Source organism: Erithacus rubecula (assembly GCF_903797595.1).
Source record: "Erithacus rubecula genome assembly, chromosome: 5".
Classification (NCBI taxonomy): domain Eukaryota; kingdom Metazoa; phylum Chordata; class Aves; order Passeriformes; family Muscicapidae; genus Erithacus; species Erithacus rubecula.
The window spans coordinates 7,396,666-7,411,473 of NC_136687.1; the positions used below are offsets into that span (position 1 = coordinate 7,396,666).

A 14,808-nucleotide genomic window follows, 5' to 3' on the forward strand; every position below is an offset into this window, starting at 1 on the left:
GTTGCAACACCATTTAATAGCTTAAATGCTCTGAGGTGCATCCACTCATTGGTTAGGTGGTGATATGGCAGCAACTGTGCCCTTTGCCAAACTGGAACATTTTTATGTGGAGAAATAGTAGCTCTGCAGCCTACTGGGTCCCTTTCTACTCTCATTTTTACCCAGAACAGATAAATTACACCAATGTAGCTGCAGTCACACATCCTTCTCTGCAGTATAGATTAACCCAGATGAGGGTAAATAATGTTAGACAAAAACATGCTACAAACAATACGAGCTGAAAAGGAACTTTGCATCTGATTCTGTCATATCAAAGTCTAGAATTAATCCTTTCACACTGTGCAGTTTATTAGCACTTCAGCAAATATATAACATAGATTTGGCTTGCACTGCTCTGAATTTCACTGAGTTCTACAGGGACCACAGGGATATATCTAAAGTCAGAATTTGTCTCAAAATATTCCACTGTAGTGATTCTAGTTATAACAAATGCTTAGAATGGTATAAAAATATAGATAGGTATGGAGGTATACATCCATGCCCACACAGTTCTTGCACATGCACATTCATGCAGGCTGAAGTTTAGGCCACTGCTTGTTTCATTAGCACCAAGTTTATTGGAGCTGTCCTTCACAGTCTGCTACACTCAGTGTAATGAACCCACATTTTGCCTGGAAGTGGCAAATGTAAATTATACAAGAATGTTAAAGACCAGATTTAGTTACTGGGTTTGAAACATCCTTCAGGGGTCTGAGGATGCAGTAATTAATTTAGTCAGTTCAGTAGTTGAAATTCTTTTAAATGTGTCTTTGTTTAATATCAGTGAGGTTAATATAAAGAGTCTTATTTATTTTAGTGGAGCTTCATGACTTGCATAAGTTACTTGCAAGCCTCACCCTGTAAGGACAGTACTACCTAAGGTAACAGTCATATAAAAAACTTACCCTAAGTTTACACTGTCATCTACTTTTTAAGTTCTAGGAAAACTCCACTGCATGTGTAATACATAAAGATGTAACATATATAGAGGAAGAATAACTGGCATGAAGCTGTCACTGTAATTGGACTGTGATACCGTGTTTGTGTTTTACCTTTAATCTGCATCTTCCTGTCAACCCTTAGAAGTCTGAACCTTGGTACAAGCTCAAAGCCACAGAAATTGAAATCTTCTTGGCTGCCCCCATGGCTCACTGAGGGTTCATTGGATAATTTACCAAACTCCTTGGATCTTTCTGTGTTTCTGTTAGAACTGCCTGTGCTTTAAGGTTGATCTGCATGTCCTCTGTTGGTACATATGGCAACAAAGACTGCTGTTCATAGTCTCTTCATCTAAGTATATTAACTGTGTAATGACAGCTGCTTTTCTCACTCTTAACGTGGTCCTGCCACAAAACCAACTGGCCAGATAGTTTCTTATTCTGTAAAAACTGTGACTATTTCACGACTAGTAATATTGGTGGATAGCATCTATCAAGAGGTGAAATAACACAGTGTAGCAAAATCCTGAGAACAGATTCATAGGTCAGTTTTATTAAAATTAAATGGCAGAAAGCATTACAGAATTTGCACCAATGCCATCCTCATATACTGTTTGTAAGTTTTTTTGAAAGAGAAAAATAAAATAAAACTGAAAAATCTGGGTTTATTTCAAGGTGGCAGCCAAAAGTGCAGAAACTGATTGAAAAGCTCACAGATAAATTAAGCAATCGTACCACCACTGTCAAGACTTTGAGAGTCACTCAGCCAAAGGAATTTAATTTGACTGTACCCAAGCCACGTGCCATTGCTCCACCTTCACCAGCACCTCTGCCAGAACTGCCAAAAAGACAACCTGTAAGTGGGTTTATTTTCTGAAAGACACTAAATTTCATATATGCTTGTGCACAAAATCTTGGTAGGGGAGTTAATTATCTCTTTAAAGCAATTATTGAAAATCTACAGCCTTTTACAGATTGAAAGAGACTTTGGCAATTATCTATATTATTAAAGGTCAGATTTCTTAAAAAAACAACAACAAACTAATTATTTTCATTTCAGCTAGTGTTCTGTAAAATATTTATAAGCCAACCAGAGAAAAGGGAAATATTTGCTTCCTGGAAGTAATTTTTTGACTTTTAGAACTACAAAATGGGTATAAGTTGATGACAGCATTGATATGAGTGTTTCTGATTGCCCTTGGCTTTGTAAGATATTTTCTTTGGATAATGCACTGAAGGAGGAAAGAAAAGGACAAGCAAATGAAAATATCTCACAAATTTAGATTTTTTTTTGTAAATGAATTCTCATTAAAATAAATGGAGAAGCAGTTTCACTGGAAATTAGATGGACTGTAAGTTTGCAGGTCCTCCTTGAAGGTGGAATTTTATTTTTATTTGTCTTAATGCTGAATCTCTAAAGTTAAGGCTTTTTCATTGCTCATGTAAAAATGAGTCTAGATTTGTCTTTGAAATGCTAAGTTATTTTACTTATTATCTCAGACTGTGATTTAGTTACACTGGTACAAATCAGAGACCCACAGCTGATGTTATCCCACTGGGGTAAAGCAAACAGGATTTGGGATCAAACTACTTTGACTAACTTAATAAAGACTGCAAAATCATCTGTATTTAAATGCAGTGGGAAGTGAGCATAGAAGTCATAGATTTGGGCATTTTCTGCCACCTTTTATTAGCACTTCAGGTTTTAAATAATACATGTGTTGAATGCTCTTAGAAACCATTTACATCTTAGGATGGCAGAGCAATTTAATGGTACTGTGTTATACAGTTAATGGGATTTTACACTGAAACAGCTTAATACCAGACTCTGAAAAACTGCATTTAATAACTACTTAATCAGTATAGGAATGAGTCATGTTGCTGTCATTTTAGAACTTTATGCTGTGCAGCCCCTCTTAGAATAAATTTGCTTTAATGCAGATGCATTTAGTGAAGTTCAGTTGTGTTGTTTGGATAATACTAAATTTGGTTTAGATTCTGGCCAGGTTTGCAAATTTAAAGCTTGTGTGAATCTAGCCATTAGTGACAAATCTTCTACTCATTTCTGTACCTCTCTCAGAAAATTAAGATTCACTTTACTTTGCCACATTGTTACCAGTGTGACCAATTTGCATCCTGAAATGAACAGAGACTAAAAACACAAGCTCACACGGCAGGAAAGGGTCAGTAAGGTGAGAGGCAGCCACAGGTGGCTCCTGTATGGTGAAGGGTTGTCTGTAATTCAGAGGAATACAAAGAAATAAAGCTCTCGACCATTACACCCCATAATCAGCTGCAGAAATGTTCTCATCCATTTTCTCACAAAAGTGTTCATTTTATGAGATACTCATTTTTTTACTCATGGTTCTCATGTACCTCTCAAAGAACTTGCCACGTGGTTTATCAGCAGGGGCTGTTGTAGTCACTGCCCACAGTTCCTGCTCCACATTGGAACAGCTGAACAGAACTGTGTGGAGGCATCTGGAATCTGAGCAATAGATTATTGCATCCCCGTGGTGCAATTAGCTCATTCTGATTAACAGGATTGTTGTTTTAGGTATTGCCTTCTAGCATTATGTTATTCTAGGCATTTCTTTCCAAGTAAGATGGAATGTGTCTCATAGATCGGGTGAGGAGCTGGGATGGCTCTGCCATCCTGTGTGCTGGGCACACTCTCCCTTCCCAGGGAGGGCTGTGGATTATTGCAGAAGGCAGGGCAGTTGTCTTAGTCACCTATAATGAGCTGAGATTCCACACTGGTCTTGAAAGTAAGATAAGCCTAGAAGCTCAGGATAATCATTCACCATTATAAATGTTCATCAAAAATAGGGGACACTAAGTAAAAAAGAAAAACATTTTAATGTTTGAGATTTAATAATAAAACAATTCATTGCAAATATAAAGATTGTAAATTCATGTCTTCACTGTCCTTGGCACACATGCAGATGGATGCAGACACATACATACCCATATGCATGTACACATTCATAAATACAATTCTACAAGGAAAAATGAGTGCTTTACCTTGAGGTTTGCAAAGGAAACAAATGGAGACAGATGCATAAACTTGATAACATGCAAAATTATTTAGACACATTCAACTTTCTTGGATATTTTTGTCTAGAGTAACAAAATCCATCCTTTTAATATCAACACTATACTAAAACAATAAGATTATGGAATTATTTTATTTTTAAATTTTCTGTAAACCAGTCATATATTAAAACAAAACAAAAAAAAAAGGCCACACTGGGATGTTATTGTAACACCATTCAGCCAAATTTAATGTATTTTTAAGATTTTTTTTTCCATTGTTTCAACTGTGCTTCATGAGTGAAGTTGCTGATTGTTTAAAATAATTAAATGGCTGAAATAATTTCACCAATAGGGAGGATTTTGTTTGCAAATATACAGATCCATCAATATATTAGTGATCTTATCTATAAAAATAGAAACTCATAATACAATAGCATTGCATTAGCTTTCCCTCGTCCATCTTATGACAGTAACTTTAAAAAATAGAGGAGTGATGAGTACCAAAGTTCAAACTGATTATTCTTTTTTTTTCATCCTTAAACTTCTTGTGGTACCTACTCCCTAAATAACCTTTTGGTTAAGGGATGTCACACAGGCTACTGCCTGGGAAGGGAAAACAAAGTTGCTGTCTTATTCCCAACCCCCATTTTCACATTTGGATTAAGTAGGTACAATTTGGCCTTTTTTGATTTCTCTGTTGCTGTAATTTAAAATTTATTTATAGTGACTTTTTATCCTCTTCCAACAATGGGGTAATTGCTGTATTGTCTATCTGCTTGGTACTCATCCCCATGGGCTGAATCACAAGGCAAGGAATGTTTCTTAAACATCTGATCAAAAAGGCTCCTCCTTCAATTACTTGGAATAAGCATAGCAGTTTCTGAGGAGAGATTTTCATCCTCCTCTGGCAGATGAGTGCAGTTTGCAGGTAAAGTACATGAGTAGGAAGAAGAGTGAAATAAACTGATACCCACTGCCTGTGGAACCCTTTGCAAATCCTCTGGGCTTTCATTTCTCCATCTATAAAAGCATAATAGAAATTCTTAGATACTTCTGGGAAATACTTTCACTGCTACTTCACTTTAAAAGCTCAGAAAAATACTTGAACAGTCTCACCAGTGCATTTAATTGCTAGCTTATTCTGTTTGTGCATTTGTTCCACCTATAGATAAAGATGTCACATAGCAAAGGCAGTGTAAAGTATTTCAGATTCATGATTTTTTGAAAGTTTAGTTCTTTATGTAGTCCAATAAAGCTAGATGGGATTCCCATGTTCCCTGAACTGACCTCCAATACAAGACAGAATATATATTTTTTTCCCCATTAATTCTTGCATTAATTCTGGAACTTCTAATTAATCTAGCACATTTTTAACAAGATAAATATTTAGACAGATGTCCAGTAAACTGTCAGACTATCTCACCCACATAGGAAGGAGACATCAAGTCTTTTGAAAGAGTTTACTCTGGGATAAATTCATTGCTCAAGAAAATACAGAAATCAACCTGAAGTCCCTATTGTTCTGCTGATCTAATTGACAGCCAGTCATGTCCTGTTCATTTCAGCTGACATGTGATTGCTTTCCCAGAGCTTTGACTAATGCTAGAAGGACCCTCTGAGTTCTTTACCTCCCAAACATTCAATGCACACCTCCAATGGTTTTCCCTTACAAGGACATTGGACAGCCATGGTAAACCAGAGCAAAGGCCCATTTTGCTCAGTGTGTTTTTCCAGCAGTGCTTGAACACTGAAGGCTGGGAGGACCAGAGGGATGGGACATCTGCTGCTTTTCTCCAGCTTCCTTCTCAGGGTCCCATCATTTCAGCTCAAAGGCCTCCTCAGCTACAGTGAAGGTCCAGGGTATTTATTAAGCTTCAAAGGATTTCTCTTCCCTGAACTTTTTTGGAGTTTGTAACTTGTTCCTACTACCACCCACAGTACCACAGCTTAACTTTATTCAGCTGCCCTATTTGGCTGTTGTTGCTGGGAAAGTGAAGTTTATGAAATGCCAAACAGAACTGTTCCCATTCTGGAAACATTTTTTCTCCCTTTGGTAGGGTCTATAGGATTTATTATTGCTGTACTAGTTTCAAATTTGTCTTTCTAGTCTTCTGACCAGGGGTTATGCTATATTGAACAGAACTGAAAAGCTGGGTAGTTCCAACAAATTGGAATCTGTACCTGTCTTCTAGAGTGGCATTAATAGAAAAGAATCAATATTTTTAAAAAATAACTGCTGCTGTTCTATGGTAAAAGTGAATGAGCTTTTTTTTTTGCCTGAAAGAATGTGTCACTTAAAATGTTTTATATCCCATATTCTAGAGATTTTTGCCTTTTAATATAGGTTCCTCCAAGCATCTATAAGCCTCCAAAGGAAAGAAAGCAACTAGAGGAAATCAAAATGAAAAATATCCAAAAAGCAAAAGTAAGTGTATTTTGTTCTTTTATCCTTTGCTTTCTTCTAAACTGGTTCTTCTGTATTGTTTCATCTTCATAAATCTTAGAACTTTATCTGAAACATATTTGCTTTTGCAACTAATGGCTCATGGCTTTTTCTCTAGAGTCATGAAGTTTGTATCCTCCACTCTGTTTCAGCACCTTTTTCCCACCTCCTTTATTTTATTACTAATTGTCCAGGACAAGGTCCAGCTTTTACTCACTAGTACCATACAAGAAATTTTGCAAACAGCCATATAAAGTAGCAGAAACACAATTACTTTATTTTCTTTACAATGGTTCTTCTAGTCCCATGGACATGTGGATATATAAAGTATTCACTTACTTATTAAGGCTTCAAATTACAAAATAAGTTCAGTATTTTGGTTTGTTGGTTTTTTTTTTTCTGTAATTACTACATGTTATTCACTGTTTTAAAATATCAGCAGATTCTGACTTCTTTTTTGTGCAGACTTCATATTCTTCCATATTCTTCATGCATTCCTTTCAGCAGACTGAGAGAGTGTGAAATCATATGGTTTGTAAAGAAACAGAGTACATGGTCTTGTGTGCTAAGACAGCAGGAGAAGGGAGGGCCTGGATCTAGCTATTTGATCCAAACTTTGACATGAATCTTGTTCAATGTGGTAGCTCATAGTTAAAGCAGTTTGTTGTTGTCTTCTCCTTGAAAAGGAATTAATTAAATGTCCATTTCCACTTTATTTCCCCATTCCCCATTGCAGTCACCACATCCAATAGAATAACAATGTAAACTTGATAAAAGGTATGTGACTCCTTTTTATCAGCACTCTCCCACCCTCATTCTGAAAATGCATGACTCTTATTTTCACTAGCCAATACAAGTCCATTCTGGGTTGTCCTCATGACCATGTGAAAGGAGCATTGGATTCTGTTCCTGAACTATAGTGAAAGCTTTAATGTGTGACACATTCTAGGGGGAAAAACTTTGCATTCCTTTTGCTGGCCCATCACATTACCTATGCTTGATATTTCACTATAAAACAATACAACTTTTTTTTCTTTCCTTTTATAATTTCCATATTGCTGCATATACCATCAAAAATCTATGACAACTGTAAAATCACTTAACAACCAGCCACATTCTTCAGTAAAGAAAATGTATTCATACAAGAAACAAAGATCAACCACCACAGAAATTATAGCTGCAATAACAGCAGTTTTTGTCACTTCTGGAATGTTATTAAAGGCATCCAAAGCATTCACAAAGGTCAATTCCCTAGACTGTTTGCTAAGCAAGCTGAAATGATGGGTCCTAAGAAATATGTATGAAAAATGCCATTGATTTAATAGCATTTTTGCAGAAGCTGTAGCTGTAACTGTGAGAACCACATCTGAGCATCTGTGAGGAATGAGAATACTGGAAGCCACACTCTAGACAGTTATAGAAACAGTGATGTTATCAGTTGCTGCCCAGAAAGTCAGTAGAAAATCTAGTCTGTGTTTCACAGCTTTGATTAGAGATTTGGTTTACAACCAAAATAAATATCCAAAAACTAGAAATGTGGTTGCCTGTACTTCCCTATATAATCACTGGGTCATTAATGCCAGGGGTGTGCCTATTGAACCAACCCCTAGTGCAGTGATCTCCTGATCATGGTTCTCAATTTTAATTAAAAATCAAAACCAAATGTTTGTCATTGTTTGTCAGATGTCTGGAAACAGTTACTACCAATGGTACTGATGTGCCATGGATAATTATGATGCTTTTAAGCTGATATCTGGATATCTAGAGATATCTGCTGATATCTCAGCAGGTTTGGTAATGACACCAAGCAGTTGACACACCTGAGGGACAGGACCCCATCCAGAGGGATCTGGACAAGCTGCAGAAGTGGCCCATGGGAATCTCATGAGCTGTAACAAGGCCAAGGGCTGGTTCTGTACCGGGGTCAGGGCAGCTCCCAGTGCTAGCACAGGCTGGGCAGAACAGATCCAGAGCAGCCCTGAGAAGGACTTGGGGGTGCTGGGGGTGAGAGGCTGGAGATGAGCCAGCCATGGGCACTCCCAGCCCAGAGGGATCATCCAGAGCCCCGTGGGCAGCAGGTGAGGGAGGGCATTCTGCCCCTCTGCCCTGCTCTGGTGAGATCCCACCTGCAGTGCTGCATTCAGCTCTGGGGACCAGCACAGGAAGAACATGGAGCTGTTGGAGCAAGTCCAGAGAAAGCACCAAGATGATCAGAGGGATGGAGCATCTTTCTTGTGAGGAAAGGCTAAGAGAATTGGGATTGTTCAGCCTGGAAAAGAGAAGGCTTCAGATTGACCTAATTGTGGTCTTAGAGTCCCAGAAGAGACCCCACAAGAAGGATGGAGAGAGACTTTTTACAAGAGCAGGTAGTGACAGGACAAGGAGGAGTGGCTTCATACTGAAGGAAGGTAGGTTTAGATTAGATATTAGGAAGAAACTCCTAACTGTGAGGGTGGTGAGGCACTTACACAGGGTGCTTATAAAAGCTGCAGATGCCCCATCACTGAGAGTGTTTAAGGCCAGGTGAGATGGAACTCTGAGCACTTGGTCTAGTGGCAGATGCTTTGGAACAAGATGATCTTTAAGGTTCCTTCCAACCCAAGCCATTCTATGATTCTGTGAATATATCAGTTGGAGCTACAAGACTTTTTGAGACATAAAATTATTCTTAGAGAATTTAAATGTACACTCTTTATGATAATTGTTTTAATTTTAGGATCTGCTCCTGAAAGCAAATACTAACCAGTTCAGGTGTGCAACCATCAAGCCTGAAAAGAGAGAGGTATGGTCCAAAATACATGCTGAAAAACTCACAAACAGGGAGATGAAAAATGAGTATTTAAGGATATCTTGAAAAATTATTAAAGATATTTGAAAAAATTTGTTTATATGGGCTTAAGAATTATGTATTATGATTTATAGCTGTCATTTCACATCCCTGTACCAGCATTTGCCTCTTTGTATGCATAATGCACAAACCCCTTTTCTTATACTTCTGGTGCTGCTTTATTGTTTTCCCAGTTTCGAGACAAGCAACATTTCTGTGAAACTGCTCCAACAAATCTCCAAACCTGCAATATTTCTCTAAATCCACATATTATTTTTCCATTAACTTTGATGCCACAGAGTAGCCAAGCTGAGGGAATAATGGTCTAGTTCATACAGAATCCTTGCTTTGGTTGATTCCCAGTTCACAGTTATGTCACCAAATTATGTATGTAATATATTCATTTCAGCATCAGTGCTGCATATTCTACGCACTGTGTTCATCCTCATGATACCAGACAGTTTCACATCAGTATCTATAGCTAACATCATTAAATTAATAAGCATCAGTAGAATTCTACCACTAATTAATAATCTCTTTAAGTGAGTTTTGACATCCTATTTTGTCCTCTCAGTATCTATTTCAGTTAAAAGCTAAATATATTCCTATATATAAGTAAGTAATATATCATAGTCAAAGAAAGAATCACTGTTACTTCTTAGCATTATTTTAGTCAATATTTGGACCTGCTTTTGTATAGTTGTATTCCTACTAGGTTCAGTGTACATAGCAAGTTTTTGTGTATATTACAATTCCAAAATATATCCCCTGTGTATTTGTTACTCCCCAAAAAGAATTTGATGAATATTCAAGTATTAGTATTGATAAATACCTAATATCTTTTGCTGAGTAATTGAAAATTTGTTTCTGAAATGAAATAATGTATTTTTTGTTTGAACTGCAGAACATACAGGACAGTATGGAGAGTAAACCAGCATTCAAGGCTCAAAAGATCCAAAGCAAGGTGAGTAACCTTTAATGAACTGTTGTCAAATGTAGTTGAAACTCGGCTTGAATCTGTTTTTACACTAAGTTCTTTAGCCAGGAGCATGGGATGGATTTGGTCTATGGTTCATAGATTTTGTCCTATGCATTATTAATAATCCACAAAAACATGATCAGGGAGTGACAAGAGCAGGGCTACTCCATGATGGAAGAGAAATCTGGAGCCAAAGATGATGAAAGCATGGAAAGGGCCCTCACCAAGCAGGACACAGTATTTTAATGTGAGCAGGTTGGTGGCAGTGATGGGTTCTGCTTACAGCAAGGCACCCTTGGACAAAACAAGGGAACAAGTCAGGTCTGAGATCCACCCAAAACTCCAGTCAGGAGACAAAGCCACAACAGCGACCTGGGGGCCATGACAGCAGGAGACAGAAATGGAGAGACAACCAGGAGTGGAAGAATTCCCAGCATAATGGAAACTGAAACCCATTTCTGAGTCTAACTAGGGCTCCTGGGCCAGGGAGCAGATGGTGTGAGTGGAGGTCCTGGGTGAGTCTGGTCAGGTAATCAAAACATTTTAGTGCCCCACGTAAATTGTGTGCACTTGCACAATGTAACCATATTGCCTTAACAGTGTTTCCAGCTACAAAGGGAGAAGATTTTATGTAAAATAGTATCAAATTAGAATCCTCCCCAGCAAAACAGAATTGTGAAACCTTGGTTTAAGAACTCAGCATAAGGACAGAAGAATCTTGCATCAGAACATCAGTGTTTCAAAATGAGATCCTGAAGAATGCTGAGCAATCATTCCAGCTAATGACTGTCTGATACACAATATACAATCAGGCTGGATGTTTGCCTTGTTTCCTTCAGACACATATTGAGGTCATGAAATCCACTATCCTGATTGCTTTTCTTGTAGAATTTTCAAGGGTCAGAGAATTGTAAACAGGGGAAAAGAGCTGTTCAGCCTTAACAGTGGAACACATAAAAACTCACAGTTTCTGCAATAACTGCACTACCAATAATCTTCAGTCTTATATTGTTCAATCTGGCACCTTTCATTTATTTCAAGTTCTTATTCAGAATAAATTCAACTGTGCTTATATTGTGGTCTCAAATATCTTGTGAGCAGGTCTGTCTACTCTTTAAAACTATATATTTAGGTACAGCTCATCAACACTGTGAAAAGATTGATTCTCCACTTGGGGGACTGGGCATCTGGCAAGTATTTCTAAAGTCTGTCTGGCATTTATCACACACTGAAGTTATCTTTAGTAACAGTATCAGCTACTCAGTCTGCTTACTAACAGTCCAGCAGCATTTAAATTGCAGTAAGGTAAGAAGATCCTAGTTCATTAAGCACAAAAAGAAAGAGAAAAAATACCCAAACCAGGAAACATTTACATAGTTAAAACAAGCACATGTGACCTTTAATTACATGGGCTCAGTTCAAAACCCTGTATATTCCATTGCCCTTTCTGATAGTATGAAATAATAAAACTTTAGTGCAGACTAACAAGAGTCAAACCATCTGCTTAAATTGCATCATGAAAAATATGGATCTGGCACCCTCTGGCATTGATTAGGGCCACTTTTAAAACTTGCTGCTATCTCCTCTAGATGCATAAACAGTTTTATCTTGTCTAAACACATTTGCCTTAAGGTTGGTTAGGTGATATTCAAGATGCTGTTGTAACTTCCAAGTAGAGATAGGCATATTGTTATTGACTTTTAAAATACTTTCTATTCCTGTTGCCTTCCTGCCTGTGCAACTCTCTGAGTAGACGAATCCCAAGAGGATGGTTTATCCAAGATATATATATAAAATTTTAATCTATCTTCAAATTCATGAAACTATATAATCTTTTAACCAACTAGTATATTGCTTCTCTCTTTTTAGAATACCCATAGTATATGAAATACTTTTTTCATTTTAGAGATATATATATATTATGTTTAGCAGGAATTATTTTTCTTGCTGTTCCAAAGTAGCTATTCATCCTTTTCACTGAGAGAATGAGACAGTACAAATGCATCATCACTCTTTCTCAGTCTGCCTCTTGCTCATATCATATTTGTTCTTTGCAAATTTATTGGCTTTGGTGAGCTGTTGCATGTTCATTAGGTGGCAATAGTGAATATGATATTTTTCCACAAGAATTAGTGTTTTGTAACTTTCCCACTTACATCCATTTTCTCATCTTGAAAAAAGGGAAGATATCTCATGACAGGAAGAGAATGAATAACACTCAGAACTTCTTTGATACTGTGTGACATAGAAGAATCTATTCAGTTATTTCACTTATACCTGACTGCACATGTCTTGGGAGTCCTTGTTATTTTGACTATATTGCTGTATTTCTGTTTCATTGTCAGTCAGATTTCTAGTCAATAAACTGTGAAACTGAAGTTTAAGGTATTTTCATAATCATTCTTATTCAGTTCAGTCCTCTATCGAAATTATAGTTGGTAAATACATGAAATCTGTATACACAGAAAACTGTCAAAAGCATGGAAACATCTACATGTGTCAGAGAAAATGTCTATTCTAAGGAAACATTTTATACACAGTACAGGCATAAAATACAAACTGTTCATATAATGCAGAATGCTTTGAGATGTGTTGAGATGCAGATCAAAAGGTAGAACATCACTGGGCATTAAGAAGTCATAGTAAGTCAAACAAAAGAAATAAAATACATTGGTTTGGATTATTTTCCTAAGTTCTTCAAGTTACTATAATTTTGTCAACAAACTGACAGGTAATTAATTTTTTGTATTAAATTATGCCATCTGTGCAAAAACAGTAATTTTACTTAGTGAATTCTAGGTGATGGAATGTGTTTGCTATCCTCAACCTGCCTAATTAATATAATTTATAACACATGCTTTTTCCAGTTATGTATTTTAGGAGACGTCATATTTCTGCATACAGTATTTGCAGTATGTAGCTTGAGTGATTCTGTACATCTGTTTCTCAACTACTCATTAAGTTCTTCATTTGGAATTTAAATATGTTTGAATTCTGAACACAGAACTTATCTGGATTTAAGTCAAATGTGTTATGATTAAGCTTTGTTTTCTGCAGGAGTGATCCAATCTCTTATTTCAGCAGCACTGCTTTGCCTTGGTTCACATCAGGTCTCTTACATTTGTCTGCAAAGATGACCCATTTTCTCTGAATGCCCTACCTGTGCAGGGAACAATATTAACTAGCACAGAAATTGATCCTTTCCTCCCTCAGTATTTAGAAGTTGTCTGGGAGTCGGTCTTAACACAATACTTTGAAGAGTTAACAAAGCAGCCACAGGATCTAGTTCAAGTTACACCTTGAGGCCTGAAAGTGACTGAGAATTGTTGTTCACTTCTACTGTCTGGAAAATGGATATGGTAATGGGTGATTCCAGTTGTCTTGGATATACTTCTACAGTGTAATAGTGATTATTTTTAAAATGCTTCTAAGATCTTCCTATGAAAGGTGCTGCTTTTGTTTTACTTCATTGTTTTGGCTGACCGCCTTTCAGAGAGGCAGTTTATTGTCTTTGTCCAAAACAGATCAAATCCTTTCACACAGTGTATATGAGTACTGGAAGATATGAAAGGAAGTGAGGACATTCTATGGGATTTGACATGGTCCAAGAGTGATTACAAATTTATAATCCACTTGGGGGACTTTGCTGATTTCTTAAGCAGCTTGAGTGGTTTATGAACAGCATGCAATTTCATTGTGAATGTCAGATTAATGCTAGATGAATGCTTTAAGCAAAATTTATGATGTCTTGGGTCAATTTATTTAACCCACTGAGATGTTTTTATACTCTGTTTTATGGTTTACATTACTAACTATGGAATATACATTCCCTTTCCTGACAGATTGACAATATACCCATTAAATTAAACACAGCAGCTATTTTGAGGGAGGGTGCCCTCTACCAGCGGAAATTGGAAGAGGAGCTCAAAAGGTAAGACCATGCTCCACCTAGGATTGTTTTTCACATCCCTGGATATAGGATAATGAGCTACATCAAAAATAATTAAGTAAATTCCAGGTAAATGAAACTAATGGATATGTTGTAGGGTATTCTACTCTATAAAAACAATTGACAAATGAAGAAAGAAGTGGATTGAAGTGGACTGAAGAAGAAGTCTACAGTAAAGTAATTATTTTTGCGTAGATGCTGTACAGTGTTACTGTGTTCTGATTTAGCACTCTGGCTAGTGTCCACTTGCAAAGTCCAACAGGGATCACTTTTATACTTATTCCAATTCTCCAGACTAAATAATGACCTGAATACACATCTGTGTCCTTTGTACAAGATGCATCTATATTAAGCCAAATAATTTCATATATCTCCATTTTCTTCAATGGTTGTGGCCAACTACATGCCAAGTTTGCTATTTGAACTTGTTTGTATGTACATAAAAATACCTGTCCAATTCTATCACAGTAAGATATAGCACACTAAGGATGTGCTGTTCCTTAAAGATAAGCCAAGAGCTGAGAGTGACAGCAGGACACATAGGGACAGGACGTGTAGGGACAGTGTCCTCACCGACAGCAGCTCCATGGTACCCTG

General features: G+C 37.1%; 1 protein-coding gene across 2 annotated transcripts in view; it reads left to right on the forward strand.

Annotated features, from left to right (window-relative positions):
- The window catches only part of CFAP99 (cilia and flagella associated protein 99), a 52,654-nt gene that overhangs the window by 22,822 nt on the left and 15,024 nt on the right, over positions 1 to 14,808 (forward strand). For both annotated transcript variants that reach the window (XM_079307417.1, XM_079307418.1), the window contains 5 exons: positions 1,653 to 1,833; positions 6,358 to 6,438; positions 9,173 to 9,238; positions 10,188 to 10,247; positions 14,105 to 14,193. In XM_079307417.1, the coding sequence (XP_079163543.1) occupies positions 1,653 to 1,833; positions 6,358 to 6,438; positions 9,173 to 9,238; positions 10,188 to 10,247; positions 14,105 to 14,193 (477 nt within the window). The remainder of the gene's footprint in view (positions 1 to 1,652; positions 1,834 to 6,357; positions 6,439 to 9,172; positions 9,239 to 10,187; positions 10,248 to 14,104; positions 14,194 to 14,808) is intronic.